Genomic DNA, 18,373 nt, shown 5'->3' on the forward strand with positions numbered 1-18,373 from the left:
ACATACAGAAATAGTCCATTAATTGGTAATACGAAATTAAAAATTGAATTACCCTAATTTTTTACATTTGGAATGTACAGATGTGGTCCAGATGGTGTATAAGATTGTTTTACTCACATTGTGATAATACTTCTCAGTGTTTTTTAAATTCGAAAGTAATGATTGTACACCTGAAATACTGTTACTATGAATGTAATTTCAGGTAATACAGAAGAACCCTAATAGCCTTTTATGAAGGCAACCACTTCAGCAGTTTCACAGCACAGTCTGCTAACCAAAACATGTATTTCTTATCAGGGTAGTTTTGTTCTTAAAAATTTGTTCCATTCATTATTACACTATTCTTTTTGTCATGTTTATGTTTAAGTTTTTATTAAAATCCTTTTATGGTAATTCTTTCAATAGAGATATTATTTGTAATTAAGTTACATGGTTGCTGTCTGCCTGGCTGGCTATATTAACAAAATTAACAGATGGTCTGCTTTGTGACAAACCATTTTACTATGGTTATGTGAATCTGTCTCATATCCCACCTAATTTAAAAATTAATTTATACCTTTTGTAAGCTTTTGAAGTACTAATAAATTCTGTTATTTTTCTAGTTGAAAATACTTAGTAGAATTATACACATATATTTTGTTTGTTAGATCTGGATGTCCAACAAAATAACAAGTTTTTTTTTTAAGCCATTTTGATGTAAGATAGCAAACTCCTAAAAAATTGGAATGAGATTGTTGCATTTGCTCAACACAGTACTCGGCATAAGAAATAAATACTTTTCATTACTGAACAGTATATGTCAAAATCATTGCCTTTTAAATAATAAAATGGAACATTGAAATTTAAAGAAATAAAACTGGAGAAAGGGACGCCTGGGTGGCTGTTGAGCGTCTGCCTTCGGCTCAGGGCATGATACCAGAGCGCTGGGTTCGAGTCCCACATCAGGCTCCCTGCGTGGAGCCTGCTTCTCCCTCTGCCTGTGTCTCTGCCTCTCTCTCTCTCTGTGTCTCCCATGAATAAATAAATAAAATCTTAAAAAAAAAAACTGGAAAAAATAAGTGGAATATTTTTTATGAAGTACAAAGAGTCAATTGCCTTACTCTTGCTTCCTCTATTTCATATACTCAACCCTTTTTTTAATGCCTCAGACTTTTATTGTGGAAAATTTCTAAGATGTGCAAAATTAAAGCACCCAGCTTCTTCAGTTCTGAGTTCGTTTCATCTATACTCTTCCATCCTCAGATTATTGTAAGGCAAATCCTAGACATCCTATGATTTCATCCATAAATATTTGTTTCTCTAAAAGATAATCAAGGCTTCATTTTAGAAATGTGAAAATACCTAGTATACAGTCAGTATATTCTGGATGCAGAACACAGTGTAAACAACATTAGATAGGTGCCTAGTGAGAAAGTGAAATCATTTAAAAAACTACTGATGCACTGAAAACTCGTAGTACTTGTAGGCTGATTTTTTTTTTTTTCTCTTTTCAAAAATCCAGGCTGGCTTCATTTTAACAGTTCCTCTTGTGACTTTGACTCTTTCTCTGCACCTCCACAAGGGGGCAGATAAAGGAAGAGAAAAGTGAAATTTTAAGTGACTCTAACTTGAATTTCACTTTTAGTCATCAATCAGATGGAGCTGCAGAACATTTTTTGGAGCGGTTTTAAAGAAATAAGCAAGCCGACTTTTCTTCTGAATCAACTCGTAGTCCCCTCCTTGCTCTTCAGAGACAAAGTAGTAGATATTTCAAAAGGGGATTAATAATCTCTTAAAAAAATGGTTTCCAAAGCATTGTCCTAGCGTTTAATGTTCCAATTTGGTCTTTAGTGAAAATACAGCATTTGAACTTGTATCTAATTCTTGCAAGCTACAGTTTTAGATAGCTGTTGTTGAAATTTCTCATTGAGTGATGGGAGTGTTGCCTAGTTGATGTATTTAGCTGATTAGCAGTGGAAGGGACATAACTCTTATTTTTATGTCCAGACAACTTTCCCTTTTCTTAAAAGCTTCACTTTCTACATCAGTGTCATTGAATGAATTCTATTCATGGATACTTATAAATATATTATGGTTACTTTATGGCAAAGGTAATATTCTATTTGAAGCATGTTTGATATTGAAACACTTGAACACCATAAAAGTAGACTTTTAGTCTGGGAGTTTTAAATGGGTATATATAGAGTTGTATATAAACTGAATATATCTTTGTCTAGAATTGGTATTTGATTAGAATCTAATGTGTGGGAGGGAGTTTTTCTGCTTCAGAATAATGTATATTTGCTCTTCTTTTGTTTGTTACCCAGTAAATATAATTTTTGGGAAAAATGCTATTTTTCCAAGTAGTTTATTATGAGACTTACATTTTGTATATGTGGTTTTAGCTGTTATAAGATGTTGAGGGGGAAGCGATGGGATAAATATGCAGAAATTTATTTTTTTCCTTTTTTGTATGTTTACATTCATTTTTTTTTCATTTTGTGGCAAGAATATCCATTAAGATCTCTGATTATCATGGTTTTTATATCCCAGTATGACATGTAGTTCTGATGAAACTGTTATGTTATATTCCTGTAGCATTTTTTTTAAGACTTAATGCCTTTTATTCCTTAGCTTCATGCATGAATTATGTAGCATATGTGAAGAGGCTTAAACTGTTCCCATTACATTCTTTCTGGATGGCTCCTGTTATATTTAGGATATACTTATACTTTAGACAAAGTAAGAATGTTATTGTTGTTGACCTTGACACCAGATAACTGGGCAGACATTATATAGCTATGTTTGAATCCTCACAAAATGTGCTGTTAAAGCCAACAGAGTCCTGGCGGGAGACTCTTCTGGATAGCAGAGTTATGGAGCTGTTCTTCACAGTAAGTTTTGCTTTTCCTCTCTGGTGGTGAAGGCCAAGGAAGAGTGCTGCTGAGAAGAGTACATGCTTTTGTATTTTTCTTGAGTAAAACAGGACAGATGGCTTTCTCTTCTGAAGGCCTTCTCTTCTAATCAATACTTCTGCTTAAATAGAAGTTATATAGAAGTGTTCTTGCTAATTTATAAAAATGCTATGTAAATATAAAGGGTTGAATATCCTGGAGCTGAAGTTCTCAAGTTTTTTGATCTCAAGACCCCTTTACATTCTTAGAAATTATTGAAGACCACGAAGAGTTTTTGTTTATAGGATTACAGCTACTAATATTTACCATATTAAAAATTTAAACTAAAAACTTTAAAAAATAATTTACTAATTCATTTAAAAATAGCAGTATGAGGGGTGCCTGGTTGCCTCAGTCAATGGAGCATGCAACTCTTGATCTCAGGGTTGTGGGTTCAAGCCTCATGTTAAGTGGAGAGATTACTTAAAAATAAAATCTTTAAAGAAAATAGCAACACGAAACTATTACATATTAACATAAATAACATTTTAGTGAACAAATAGCTATGCTTTGAGGGGATAAAAAAGTTTACTGAAAAGAGTAGCATTGTTTTATAGTTTTGCAAAACTCTAATTTAGGCTTAATAGAAGACAGCCAGATTCTCAGATCTGCTTCTGCATCCAGTAGGTTGTAATATTATAGGTCAAGTAACCTCAAGGAACTCCACTGTATACCTGTGTGACAGAATAGAAAAAGCAGATACTGTGTTAGTGTTAGTATGAAAATAATATTGCCGTTAGAGACAACCTGACATGGTTTTAAGAATGGCTTGGGATCCCTGGACCACGCTTTGAAAACTGCTGTAGTAGAGTATTGTAGTTTTTAAGTATAATTTATCTTAGTGTTATGAGTAGCAACTTATTTCCATTATAACTTTAAATAGTCCTGTTGATTATTTGCTAAATGTCAAAAGAAGCAATATGTTCCTGTGTTTGCTCATTAGGTTCCCCACTAAGCTGGTGAAAAAACATGTGCGTGGAGTGAGGAGAGATGCTCATCTGCTGTTAATAGTGCAAGCACACACATTAGATGTAAAAACTGGGGTAAAAGTAAAAAAAAAAAAAAAAAAAACAGAAAAAGGAAGCCCTTTTACTTATTCCGGACCATTTTAGTTTCTTACCTTTTCATTTGTTAGAAAAATATTATTTACTATCCTTATAATTGCCTTCCTTTTCTAATCAAACCATTTAAAATATTGTAGTTTTGTGGTTTATATTTTAAAATACCTCGAATAAGGTTATTCATCCATGGTTGTATACATAAAAGTGTTCTCAATAGAAATGTTAGACTAAGCATTACCTTACATTTTATTCTTTAAATCAGAGAAATGATGAATAAAAACACTGTATTACCAAAGAGATAGATACAACTAAATTAAATTCTGTTGCCTGCCACATCTGACAAATTGTTTTGATGTGCATCCAAGTTCAATTCTTTGTGTTATTTATTTGACTGAAAGAAGATCCCATTCCAGCAGTTTTTGAAAAGGTGAAAAACTTGCTGGTAGTACTGGAAACAACTCCCCCAAATCTGAACAGCTGTCTAGACAAACTAGACAGCTGCTCCTGTCAGCTGTGAACCACCACTTGCAAATAGCTTCTGAATTTGAGAGTTAACCCTTTTTACTGTGTTATTTTAACAGGTTTGTGTTTGTGGCCTCTTGCTTTCATTTAAGGAGCTTATAAACTGTTTTAATTTGTAATTTGTTACAAAGATGACAGTGGCTAATCTTTTAATTTCATTCAGTTTTTATTAAATTTATTTTCAATTATGTGAATTTATTACCTAATATAAAGCAGTTTTCTATTGAATATCCTTGTTTCTCTAGATTTGAGTGGGTAGGCATAACTATGGCATGAAATTAAGAGTTTAAATGTGTTAGTCACATCTGAATTTAGGAATATTCTAGGTTTCATTCTACCCTTCAAAAGTTTACAAATATATCAATTTTTCTTCCATACAATATTAGATAAACCACTATTGTTGTTTTTTTCTCCTTTTTGACTGATTCTCCTTGACCTCATTTATGGTGTCTTTTTTTTTTTTTCTCTGCTTATGCAAAAATTACTAGTGTTCTATCTTAGTTCTCAACTTTGCTGACTGTATACACTTTCCTTGGGCTATCTCTTCCACACGTTGGACTTGAAGCACCACTTCTGCACCGATGACTCCCAATTCTATATTCAGCACAGGCTGCTCCGAAGTTCCAGGGCCTTATAATCCAAGTGCTTACTGGATATTTTAATTTGGATGGCCCACAGACATCTCAGATTCAGCATGTTCCAATAGAATTTATCATCTTACTAACTTGCTCCCTTTACTCCTTGTCTTGCTTCACCACTCACCTCCTTGGATGTTCTGCTAGCCTTTGCTTTTCTTTATCCCTCTACTTTCCCTATTCAGGTGATGAATTCAGTTTTTAATTTATATAATGTAATTCAATTGTGGTAGAACTCCTTTATAATACTGACATTGGAAGAAGGGCAAGAATCTACTATATTACACTAGAATTAATCATTATCATGAGCTTTATATGGCTCATATTTCAGAGAGCATAAATTAAGTTTAAAAAGTAGATGTAGGTTCTGAGGCAGTTTCTTTATTTTATTTAATTACATAATCAACATGAACTATTTCAGTCATCATATCTTTTGATTCCTCACTTCTAGACCAGGAACGAGCAACCATTTAGCTCTATAGAGAGAAAAGAAACCTTCTTTTGTCCCAGATCACATTACATTGGCAGAATGTACCCCTGGATAATATGCTTAAATGTTGATTAGAATAAAAGGCATGATGGCAGAAATTTAGTTATAGTTTTCAGATAAGGAACTTGGGAATTAGTTGTGTTCAGAAGTTCTCGAATTGGACAATGTATGAATTTGTGTATTATACTTTCAATTTACTATATAAAACTTAAAATGTAATAGAATATATTTTGAGAAACATTTTTTATTATTCTAGACTAACAAATTGGCAGACTTTTTCTGTAAAGGCCAGGTAGTAAATATTAGGCTTTGCAGGTTGTATGTTCTCTGAGGCAGCTATTTAGCTCTGCTGTTGTCCTACAGAAGCAGTCATGGATAATACCTAAACAAATAAGCATGGCAGTGTTCCTTTAAAACTTTTTATTTAGTTATTAAAATGTGAACTTTATGTAATTGTCATGTCTTGAAATATCATTATTCTTTGGTTTCGTTTTCCCTGGCCATATAAAAATGTAAAGACCATCCTATAGACCCTACTAAACCAAGCAGGAGGCCATATCTGGGGGGCTTTGGTTTGCCAGTCCCTGTTCTAGACCAAAGAGTGTGGCATATTTTAAGCAGGTCAGTAGATCAATTAACTTTGTGACGTTTTAGTATTTTAAATTTCTTACAGCCTTAAGTTCAAGGTTTAAAGATGAATGAAATCAATCTGTGAATAAGGATTTGAGTGTCCATTCACTGTGTCCCAAAAATGTACCTGTGAATATGTAAGAGAAATATTCTAACTTTAAGAATTTATAAATGATTTGCAGAGTCAAAGTGAACATAATTTGAAACAAATAGAGAACTAATGTTTAAAATTTTGTGACATTCAGAAAGAGAGATTTGTGTAAGAAAAGAAAGGCTGGAAAAGTCAAATGCTTGTGGAAAGAAGAAAATGGTTGCTGTAAATGTAGTTGGTGGATTTGGATAAAAAGTTACCGCTAATTTCTTTACTAAATGTATTTTCCTTGGCTGTTTAATTATGTCAAATTACAGACATGAAACACCCTTAAAATCTGAGAATATTAATGACACTAAAACTAGGGAGCATTTCCTTCATACAGAGTACTGTGCACCAGGTGTTTCACATCAATATTGCATCATTGAAATAAGATCTAGATGAGGCTTTAAAGTGGACTTAAATATAATTTAAATAAAATTAAGAAAATTTTAGCTGTTATTAATAGCAATGATATAGGATAAGATGAATTTCAAACAAATTGTGGGCAATCTCAGAGTGAAAGAGTGTGTTTATATACTGGTTGAATGAGTGAATGTGTGGGGATTGACAGGTATATTGGTTTTCTAAGTGTGCAACTGTTTACTTCTACTAAAGCAGCATCTATATACTCCTGATTGAACTTGTCTGCTAACTTTAGCAAGTAGCTGTAGCTAGGCATAGTTAGCATAATACAGATGACTGTCGTTGTTGCTGTTTTTAGAAGAAGCAGTATGTCTGACTGGCTGGCATCTGTTTCTCTCTTTGTCATAACATGCTGGAGACAGTTCAATTTTCAAAATGTAGGTAGCCCTCAGTTAAAAATCACTTGATAAGTCTAAAATCATGGCCTGTAATGTAAAGTGGACTGAGGGGCAATTTTCAAATTTAGTTAAGTTCAGGAGTTAATTTTCTAGAAATAACCAGCAACAGTGAATTTTTCTCTTACCTCATTCGGCATGATAGACACGTGACCCTTACAAAAGAAGAATTTGTTTTTATGGATTAGTAATTCTTTCTAACAGGTACATCGAAAAATCAGAGAAGATTCAGATATGGCACAAGATTCTCTTCAGTGCCTTGCCCAGTTAGCTTCTCTTCATGGACCCATCTTCCCCGATGAAGGATCACAAGTTGATTATCTAGCACACTTCATTGAGGGATTACTGAATACTATCAATGGGTAGGTATACTTGCCCTTTATAACTGAAAAAGGAACTTTCAGTTTTTTATGTTTAACATTAGAGGAGAAAAAAAAACCTAGTGATTTTTTTTCCCTGTTTATATTTTGAAGTATAGTTATGTGGGTAATTTGAAATTAATACACAAAGATGTGGCCTTTAAAAACGAGTAGGTGATAATATTTGCATGTTTAGCAATGAGTTCTTGGGACTTTTCTTCTACCACCACTTAATAATACTCATTACTTGATTTGTAGAATTGAAATAGAAGATTCTGAAGCTGTGGGAATCTCCAGCATTATCAGCAACCTGATAACTGTGTTCCCTCGAAATGTTTTAACTGCCATTCCAAATGAACTTTTCTCGTCCTTTGTTAACTGCCTCACACACCTCACTTGTTCTTTTGGGCGAAGTGCTGCATTGGAAGAAGTGGTGAGTGCCTATTCTAAGATAAATTGTATCTCTTTTTTACAAGGAAATTTGCTATGCCTCTACAGCATTTCTCATGACAAGTAATTAAGCAAGTGCTAGGTATTGTTAAAATTGCATTTTTGTTTACGTGTGCCAATTATTTGTAATCTGTGTTTAGAAACAGTACTTTTAAAATTTTGTGGATTAAAATCACTTTAATAGATTAAATTTATTAATGTCAAGATTTTAATTTTGAGATAATTCATTATCTGGATGTAGGAAATGGAATGAAGTGTTTATACTAAAAATTATGTTGAAAGTCCATTTTAACAATGAAAAATTTAAGTTTAAAAACTAACATTGTGGTATGGTTGCAGTTTTTTTTTTCTTTTAAAGATCTAAAAATTTTGGGCTACCTGGAAATTATATAAATATAATTTGGTTCAAATTATTGTAATCATGCCATTTTTTTGATGCCTATGGCTTAATAGTATATCTTGGTAGAATTTCATTTTCTTTAAATTAAAATCAGTAACAGTACTAAATATTTTTTTTGTATACGTTTTCAAATGTATATTTTCCAAATATAAAATTTAATTTAAGAAACATGTACTAAAACTCCTTGACAACACAGCTGTGTTTGTAACAGTTACTGGGTGAATAACTGCATTATTCATGGGAAATAATTGATTTTTTCCTCTGTAGTGGTTCTTAAATTGTTGAAACTACTTTTTCTTTTTATGAATCAGAATGTGTTTTTTTTCCAAAGATCATAAGTAAAAAGAATATTTGTAGATATCTGTTAGAATTTCACGTTAAGTCCTGAGTTTCATCTGGCAATGTCTCTCTGAGTTTTCATATCCCTTTAGGGGTGTTCAGAAAATAGAGAACTCAAGAATGATTTATATAGTTGGATACTTTAGTGGTTTGGTGAGGAAAGGAACCAGATCAGGCAGATATTTGTGTTTTAGAAAAAAATGTAGGTAGTGAAGAATAGAAGTTTAAAGGCATCATATGTGAGATTTGAATTTCTCGGGGAGAAAAATTATGTTCTAAGCATGGAAATACGGAGAAATTTTAAATATTTAAGCTTTATTCAAACCCCTTGCAGATTATCACAAATTCTGAATCAGTCAGGTTTCATTTAACATGGTTTCATTGTGCTTCCCCCCTCCTCCCTGCTCCGCCTTGGTTTTGTTTGTTCTCTCTTCTAAACCAGGTGGATTAAACAGTATGTTGATCACATATTTAGAAACACAGCTATTTTTGAGTTTCTGTTTGTGATTAAGGAAGTTCCTAAACATTTTATAGAAGAATTACTGGAAGATAAATAACATTCTTGGTTTGCAGATTTTAAGTTTAGAATTCATTTATTTTGGCCAGGAGACTGATAACTTAGAAAACAGATTTTCTGTCAAGTTTGGTAGAAAAATTTTAGAATACAGAAAGCTTAGATACACTTGAAGAATTGATGTATATTGTGCTTGTTTCACAAGAAGGTGTGCGATAGTTAAGATATACCTAATAGATTTCATTTAAGAAAAGTGTTATTTCTTTTCATTTGTTTTAATTAATTTCTTTTAATGTTTATGACATTTAAAAATGGTTTTAGAAATAATTGGTTACCTACCTCTGAAACTAATAATGCACTATATGTTAATTAAATAAATAAATAAAAATAATTGCCTACCTATTAAAAAAGGCAAAGCTTTATCTAAAGCTTTGTATTACTCAGAGTAGCCAGACAGCTGAGGTTTACTGAAGTTGAGGGCTAAAAGGGAGGCCCCACAGGGTGAGTTGCCAGAAGACTAAACAAATCCTCCTAAATGTCATCTCAACCTCTTGTGATTTTCGTTATATTTTGTGTATGCTGGGAAGGGGATCCTGGGAAATGTGCGGCTGATATCAAAGTACATGAACAAATCTAGAGAAACCAGAGTGGAAGTGCTGGGACATAGGTCACATCATCTTTTGTTTCCTTGGGCACCCAGTGATTATAGTACTGGTACATAATACATAGTTGTCGATCTCCGATGTAAAAGTATATTTAAAAAAAGAATCTTTTAAGTAAAAAAATAGGAAAATTGAGACATGTCTTTTAAAAAACTGCTTTGAGAGTCAGCGTGATACAAAAAAATCATGAATTTTGAAAGGAGACAGTACTGTCATGAGCCAAGTAATTATAAATTACAGAACCTTGGACAAATTGCTTAACCTTTTTTGAACATGTTGATATAGATAGGATAATTTCTTCTAATGTTTTGGGGGGATGATTAGCTATATGGAAGTGCCTGTACAGTATGCACAATAAAATGTGGAATAATGTAAAAAATGAATCTGTATAATAATAACACTTATTGAGAGCCTGTGTTTTATACACTGTCTTACCAAGGTAAGACAAGTTCTTGAGTTATGTGTAAACCAATAGTTTTAATACTACTTTTCTTTACAATTTTAATTTTGTGAAATGTTTTGTTTTTTCCTAATAGCGAAGGAGAATTTTTTCCCATTAGGAAGATAAACTCAGCATATACACTTTTGTGTTATTGTGAAAGTATTTTTTCAAAACTATACTTATTTAGGAATACATATAGATTGTCTCCTTTTTTAGATATTTATGTCTCTGATGAGATTATATGGCTGTGCTAAGAAAAAAAAATCTATACAGGAAGAGAAATTTGTGATACTAATGTGCATTTAGTGAGGTGTACCTTTGCTTGGTGGCTTTAGTCTGTGTGAAGACAGTTATTTATGACTGTTCTTCATCGTGCAGGGAACTGAAAGTCTGTGCTCAAAAAGAGCAATTCCAGTCTTCAGCCAAGTTGTTCTGTTGGCTCTTAAAATTTTCTGGTATTGCTTGAGGCTTCCTGAAGCCAAGAATTTTTTTCATTGCACCTTAGAAATCAGATTATTGTCTATTACTGGAATGAAGAGGTGAGAATGACTAGAGAGATGGAAACATTGCCTTAAAAATTAAAATTCTAAAAAAATAATAGTTCATGTTATATCGTTTTAGAAGATGTTTATAATACTAGTACATCCATTGTAATCAATTCAGTGAAATTTAAAGAGAATATGACCTGAACTCTGTACTCTAGATTGTTTCTCAGTTTCTTTGGTCAGTAGAAAATTTTAAGTTCAGCCCCCAGGTTCGTCAGACAGGAGACACATAATTTGTTCAGTTAATTGAGCAGAGCAGCCAAGGACAATGCTTAAACCTTGAAGTGTATGTAAAGTGTATGTGTGTTTGGGTGTGCATATGTATTTCCGGGTGGGTATGTAAAGGATATGGTGGTAGGTAAACTTTGTAAAGAAAAAACTTTCATTGTAGTACATCTGTAGCTTAATCTCAAGACTTGCAGGACAAAATTGTAAAGAGGAAGGTATTTGATAAAGTTGTTAGGGAGTCCATTATAAAATGTAATGTGATAAAGTAACTTTGCAGTTTGTTCAGTGAGTACATGTGAAGTTCATCATTCTTCATTCAAAATCTAGTTTATCTGACTCAGTGGACAATTACTTTGTGGGGAGGAGTTATAGTGAAAAGGAATGCATTGAAGCCAAGTTATAAACTGAAATTTAGAAGTGGGAAGCATAAATTTGGACTGTTTCAGTGATAAGAGAGAAAGCTTTTAACTCCCTTTCTGGCATGGTGATGTGTGTAGTGTGTGTAGTCGGCCTTGCCCCTTAACTCACAAGAGGAAGCGACTGTTTGAAGAAGCCATGTCAACCTCCCCCACCCAGTGGTTTTGATGGCCAGGGAAGAATAAATTGGTGATATTGTAGAGAGCAAGACAGCTGTCCAGTCCGATTATGTGCATTCATTTCATCTGCTTGAAAGAGTTAAAAAAGAATTAGAATGAGGTGCATGAATATTTTTTAAACTTTGCACATTTAAAGTATACATATTCTTTTAAATACTAACAGTAAATTTACCTCTATTATTTAGAAGAAAATTGGCTACAGTTATACCTTAAGTAAAGATTCTTATTAAAAGAAGTCTTTAAAAAAGAATTTCATTGTTTAATCCTGGTGGGATGGTAAAATTATGAGTGCAGTGTTTCCTGACTTGTATGAGTCACCTCGGGTTTTCTCAATTTGCTGTGCTAATCCTAGCACAGAACCAGTGTTTATATTTACAAAATTCTTTCACTTGAGTATAGTTGGTTGAGAATAAACCTTACTTATTATCATAACTGTTGTTCCATATAGTATTTTTGTATTATTTTAAACAGTAATATTAGCATTAGAAGCATAACTAGATCTAATGTGCCAGGGGTTCAAAAACAAACACTAGAGTGAGGCAGAAAAAAGGGATTGCCCTCCTACGCCTTATAAGCCAGGCAAGTCCCTGAGATGTCAACCCACAAGGATTACTGCTGGATTAATTCAATTCTGTAAATATTTATTGACACCTGCCATGTGCCAGGCATGGTACTTGATGTATATATATTACTTAGGATTAAGAATTTGGAAATTCATATGCATTCCTAAAAGGAAGAAAGTATATTGATCAAAGAGTTTATAATGTTTAAAAACTTTCTGAAAATTGCAGCTTCGACTCTTGGTGTTTTTATGGGGGCAGATTTTTTTTTTTTTTAAGTGATCTATCTATAGGATTCTTCTAACAGCTGCAATACTTGTCCACTAAATCAATTTCTCTTGGGGGATTTTAGAAGCCAGGAATACTGTCAGCTCATAGGTATTCTGAAGTTTAGTTCTGTGCCTTTAGGATGGGCTAGAAAAAAAAAAAAAATAAGAGAATAAATAATTCCTTTGGCATTTAACATTCAAAGACTTCTAAATTTTTAGAGTTCATGAAGTTTTATTTGTGACATTTCTGTGATTTTATCCATATTGTCATCATATTTGCCTTAAATAATGCTATTCCAGGAAAATAATCTAAATTCCTCCAGCAGATGAATAACAGCATAAACTAATAGTTTTTTCAGTCTTTAATCTTTCATATGTCATTTCTCAGTAATGTTTTATATTGTGCCCTACTTATATTATTTGATCTGTCATTGGACTTCAGGATTGTGCCAGTGCCTGTAAATTTTAAACTTACTGTGAAATATTTCACTGATATAAAGTAAGCAACTTCTTATTTCTTATGTACATAAAAGTCATAAAAAATAATAAAATAACAACTGTATACCAGCCTCCAGATTAAGAAATAGTGTATTGATAGAACCTTTTTTCACCTTTACATTTACCTGTAGTCCCCCCCCCCCCCTTTTTAATCTCAGGCACATTTTTGTCTCATCAGTTATTTCTGCCAAATGATTTTATTCTTCATTGAAAAAAAAAAGGCTGGTGAACTCCTAGTCAGTGTTCTTGGCACTTTTTCCCCAGCCTCTACAATCTCTGATTGTTAATTTGTTTTCACTCCCAAGTCCTTGTAAAGAGTAATACAGTAGCAGCAGCCTCAGGCTGGAAATATGGTACACAAACCAGGTTAAGGAACTTTTTAAAGATTATTCCTTAGAAATAAAATTATCTGTGTGAGAATGAATTATCTATATCCATCTTATTGCATTTTTTTAAAGTTTTTTTTTTTTTAACTTATTTGAGAGAGAGAGCAGGAGCAGAGGGGAGGGGCAGAGGCAGAGGGAGAAGCAGACTCAACTCATATAGTTTGTGTTTACATGTAAAGAGAATACTGATGATCAAAGAATGAGCTTTTCAATTTCATGGAGACTATTTGGAGTTCTCATGTTGGTTATTTGCTGTTTGCAGAGAAAAGATCTATTGTAGTGGGATGGATCATACCAAATATCTGATAGTAACTGTAGTCCTGTTGTAGTTAGGGAAGAGATTTGGAGTTTTTTACAGCATAACAATCAAATTTAGAACTGATCTAGCATGAGATGTATTTTCAATACAAGAGATCTCTTATGTACTTTTACAGTATCATATTAGTATACTCACGTATACTTTATTTTTTAGAACAATTTTAGATTTATAGCAAAGTTGAATGAAAACTCAAAGTTCTCTTATCCCATCCTTTTCCCTGCCTCTACAAATGCAGACAGCCTCTCCTACTATCAACATTCCCCACCAGTATGGTAAACATTTGTTGTAGTTGATGATCCAGGACTGACACATCCTTATTCTCCAGAGTCTATAGTTTACATTAGAGTTCACTCTTGGTATTATGTGTTCTGTGGATTTTGACTAATGTGTCATGACGTGTGTTCACCACTATGTTATCATACAGAACAGTCCTTTGTACTCCACTTCCTTCCCCTTACCCCTGGTAACCACTAATCTTTTCACCAACTCCATAGTTTTACCTTTTCCAGAATGTCATATAGTTGGATCAAATGATAACGTTAGATTTTAATTTCTGAAATTCAGTGCAGTGTTCAGAAAGGGGAACAGTTTCTCACACACACACACACACACATATATATATATATATATATTTTTTTTTTTTTTAAAGCTGCATTTGACAGCATCTTCATAAATAAAATTAACTGGGGCAGCCTGGGTGGCTCAGCGGTTTAGCGCCGCCTTTGGCCCAGGGCGTGGTCCCAGGGTCCTGGGATTGAGTTCCGCATCGGGCTTCCCTGCGTAGAGCCTGCTTCTTCCTCTGCCTGTGTCTCTGCCTCTCTCTCTGTGTGTCTCTCATGAATAAATAAATGAAATCTTAAAAAAATAAAAATAAATAAAATTAATCACTATTTTTTTTATATTCATGTAGATACGAGACATAAAAACAGGTATTTTTCTATTGCTGAAGGGCTCCAGATTCACTGCTGTATACACTTCTAAATTAATTATGAGCGTTGAAATGTAAGTGCTGTTATCATAGTTTACCTTTTCCACTCTCCATTCCCAAATGGAGTAAAGTGGGGTCAAGTAGTCGCATAAGCTCTAAGCCCCTTTCCAAAGCCTTTCTGGCAGCAGGCCTGACAATACTTAGGGCATGAGCACATAGTGTCTAGCTTGGACTCCTTCGTCATCTCTGTGCACGTGCTCTGGCTTGGCTGCTGGGTGTTGGCCAGTGTGGCCATGGAGCAGGGCCAAGGTATTATGAAAAAGCACTTGGTTAGGTTTCAGTTCTCCGTGATGAGACTGAAAGATTTAGTTGCCAATTGTCATCAACCAAATTTCTCACACTTTGCCTGATGAGTTACTTATATTGGTATCCAGAAGGAACCAGAAGACTCTTTAGAAGTTTTTAGTTCTTATTTTAAATCGCCATCCAATGAATAGGGCTCTTATAGTCTGTGATTTTTCTGCCTTGTCTAGTATCAGAGCTTTATAGGAGGGATTATTGCTCTTTTAATAATAAAAAAGCTTATAAGGCTTTTACATTTTGCTTGTACTTTTCTATATTTGAAAAATTAAACTGTGATAACATTCATTATGTATGTACTAAAGAACAACAAAGATGGTTTTTAAAAAATGTCCTGCTGCTTCCTTTTGAGATACTGAAGGTCAGAGGATGCTATTCCATAAGTTCCTCTTAAGATATGTTACCAGTCTGTTTATTTTGGCAAGATAAACTGTTAAGACTTAACAAATGATGTCTGCAAAACACGTGCCTTGTTAAGTATATAAACAGGCCACAGATGTTTCTTTGGGAAGAAACTATTTTATTCATCTCTGTATTCCAGTGCTTTGCTCTTCGCATTCATTATATTTTTGCCATCAAAGGAATAAAACGACCCTTTTTTCCTGCCGCTAATAACACATTGAGCACTGTGCATGGCCATTTTAGCACTGTTTGTTCATTTTATAGATCTTTTCCTTAGTCCTCAAAACCACTGTCAATGATTTTATGATGTCATATTTGATACAAAAAAAAATAATGTTCTAAAACATAATCAAATCACCATGGGTGAACCCATGACCCAACTCAAGAACATCACCAGTACTGCAGTAGTGCAGTAGAGCTTTTCCCCTCTTCACCTCTGCAAGAGAAGTGACCACTGTTCTGAATGTTGTTTATTCGCTTTAAAATTTTTGATCATTCCGAGTATGTTAAATGCTTGCGTTCCACTTAGGCCATAATCTCAGGGTCCTGGGATCAAGCCCCATGTTGGACTTTCTGCTCAGTTGGGAAGCCTGCTTCTCCTTCACCCTCTGCCTGCAGCTCCCCCTGCTTGTGCTATCTCTCTCTCTCTCAAATAAATAATCTTAAAATTTTTTTCATCATTTCTATGTGTAAGATATATCACTGTGTGGGTGTTATACCACAATTTTCCTCCATTCTGCTCTAAACGAACTTTTGAGGTTCTTTTTTTGCCATTACAAACAGCATTATAGTAAGCATTCTTCTGTGTATTTCCTCGCATACATTTGTGAGAGCTTTTGTAAGGTCTAAACCTAGAAATAGAATTTTGGGGTAATAATATATGTAAATGTTCAGTTTTACATGATAGTTTCAAATTGTTTCCTGAACTCCTGGGACCAGTTACATGTTCAGTAGTGATGTGTGTAAATTCTCATTTATCATGTCTTCACCATCACAGTTTTGTCAAGCTCGTAAGTACACAATATATTCTTAATTTATATAATTGTGCTAGTAATGTTGAGCATTTTTTCATATATATAATATGATTGTTGTGGTTATTCCTATGAAATGCTTGTTCAATCCATCGCCCATTTCCCTATCAGCTTGTCTTTTTCGTACTGCTTTGTTGAAAATCTTTATATATTCTGTACACTAATTTTTTTTGTCTAGTTACTTGTTGCAGATCTATCTTCCCAGTTTTGTGGCTCTTCTTTTAACTTTATGGTATCTTTTTTCTTACTATTAATTTGGAATAATTTTAGACTTACAGAAAAGGTGCAAAGACAATGCCTTTTTCCATGTTATATAACAATGGTATATTTGTCAAAACTAAGAAATTAACATTGGATGTGTTATTATTAACTAAACTTACATGCTTTATTTGGATTTCACCAATTTCCCACTGGGCATTTTTCTATTTAGGATACAGTCCTGAACACCATATTGTATTTAGACTTTATGATGTCTTTTGATGACATGTTTTTCATCTTTGTGTAGTTGAACTTAATGTTATTCATTTTATGATTGGCATAATTAGGGGCATTGGCTGGTTCAGTCAGTAGAGATGCAGCTCTTGATCTTGGAGTTGTGAGTTTGAGCCTTATGTTGGGTGTAGAGATTACTTTAAAAAAATTATTTGCATTATTAGTTCTTTGTTTCAGACAACTACTCTTCCTGTGTATTCTTCTAAATGTTTTAAAAATTTGCCTTTCATGACTTGATATATTCCCAGAAGTAGAATTGCTGGATTAAATGGTAATTCTGTTAATTTTTTGAGGGCCCTCCACACTGTTTTCCATAGTGGATGCAGCAATTCACAATCCCACCAACAATGTATAAGGGTTCCCTTTTCTCCTAATCCATGTCATTATTTATTATCTCTTGTCCTTTTGATGGTGACCATTCTCACATGTGTAAAGTGATATCTTGTTGTGATTTTGATTTGCATTTCCCGAATGATTAGTGATGTTGAGCATCTTTTCATGTACCTGTTGGCCATTCTTATATCTTCTTTGGAAAAGTGTCTATTCAGGTTCTTTGTTCATTTTTAAATTAATTATTTGTGGGTTTTTTGCTGTGGGGATATAAATTCTTTATATTTTTTGGATATTAACCCCAAATCAGATTTATGGTTTCTATTCCCATTCCACTTTTCACTTTGTTTCTGGTTTCTTTTGGTATCAACAACATTTATTGAATAGCCCTTCATTTCTCAATGACTTATAGGACTATCACTGTCATATATCTAGTTTTCACATAAAAGTGGATGTTTCCTGAGCTCTCTAATCACTTCCATTGATCAGTTGTCTATTTCTGCACTTACATTTTGCTTTGTTTTAAGGGGATGTCTAAATATTTGATAGAACATGCTCCCACCCACACCCCCACTCCCTACCAGTTCTTCCGAAGAGCCTTAGGTATAATTGGCTTTTTATTCTAACATGTCAGTTTGTTAAGTTGGGTTCTGGATTATGGGGAATCTTTAGTGAAAATGAGTATCTCCCAATATTAACTCTGTCCATAAATGTGGTATTTCTGTATACTGATTTAAGTCTAATTCATTGTCTTTACATAAAGAAATACATTTTTTTAGTACCCCCTATTTTGTTGCTATTGTAAATAGTATCTTTTTTTAAATCTCATTTTTCAGATTGCTGCTGGAATAGAGAATGCAGTTGGTGTTTGTATATTGATCTGATATTTACTAACCTTTCTAAATTCTTATTGGTTCTAATAATTTTTCTTTAGAGTCTTATATCATCTGTTAATAATGATAATTTTGCTTTTCAGACTTCTCAATTTGTATTTCTTTCTCTTATAATACATTTCTTTTTCTTATTGTACAGTGTGGAATA

At 33.4% G+C, this 18,373-nt stretch overlaps 1 protein-coding gene across 8 annotated transcripts in view; it reads left to right on the forward strand.

The window, feature by feature from the left end:
* Nucleotides 1-18,373, forward strand: part of XPO4 (exportin 4) — a 122,445-nt gene that overhangs the window by 69,002 nt on the left and 35,070 nt on the right. For all 8 annotated transcript variants that reach the window (XM_025462739.3, XM_025462738.3, XM_035716628.2 and 5 more), the window contains 3 exons: nt 2,761-2,873; nt 7,427-7,584; nt 7,840-8,014. In XM_025462739.3, the coding sequence (XP_025318524.1) occupies nt 2,761-2,873; nt 7,427-7,584; nt 7,840-8,014 (446 nt within the window). The remainder of the gene's footprint in view (nt 1-2,760; nt 2,874-7,426; nt 7,585-7,839; nt 8,015-18,373) is intronic.

The sequence above is a fragment of the Canis lupus genome, chromosome 25 (assembly GCF_003254725.2).
Source record: "Canis lupus dingo isolate Sandy chromosome 25, ASM325472v2, whole genome shotgun sequence".
Lineage (NCBI taxonomy): Eukaryota > Metazoa > Chordata > Mammalia > Carnivora > Canidae > Canis > Canis lupus.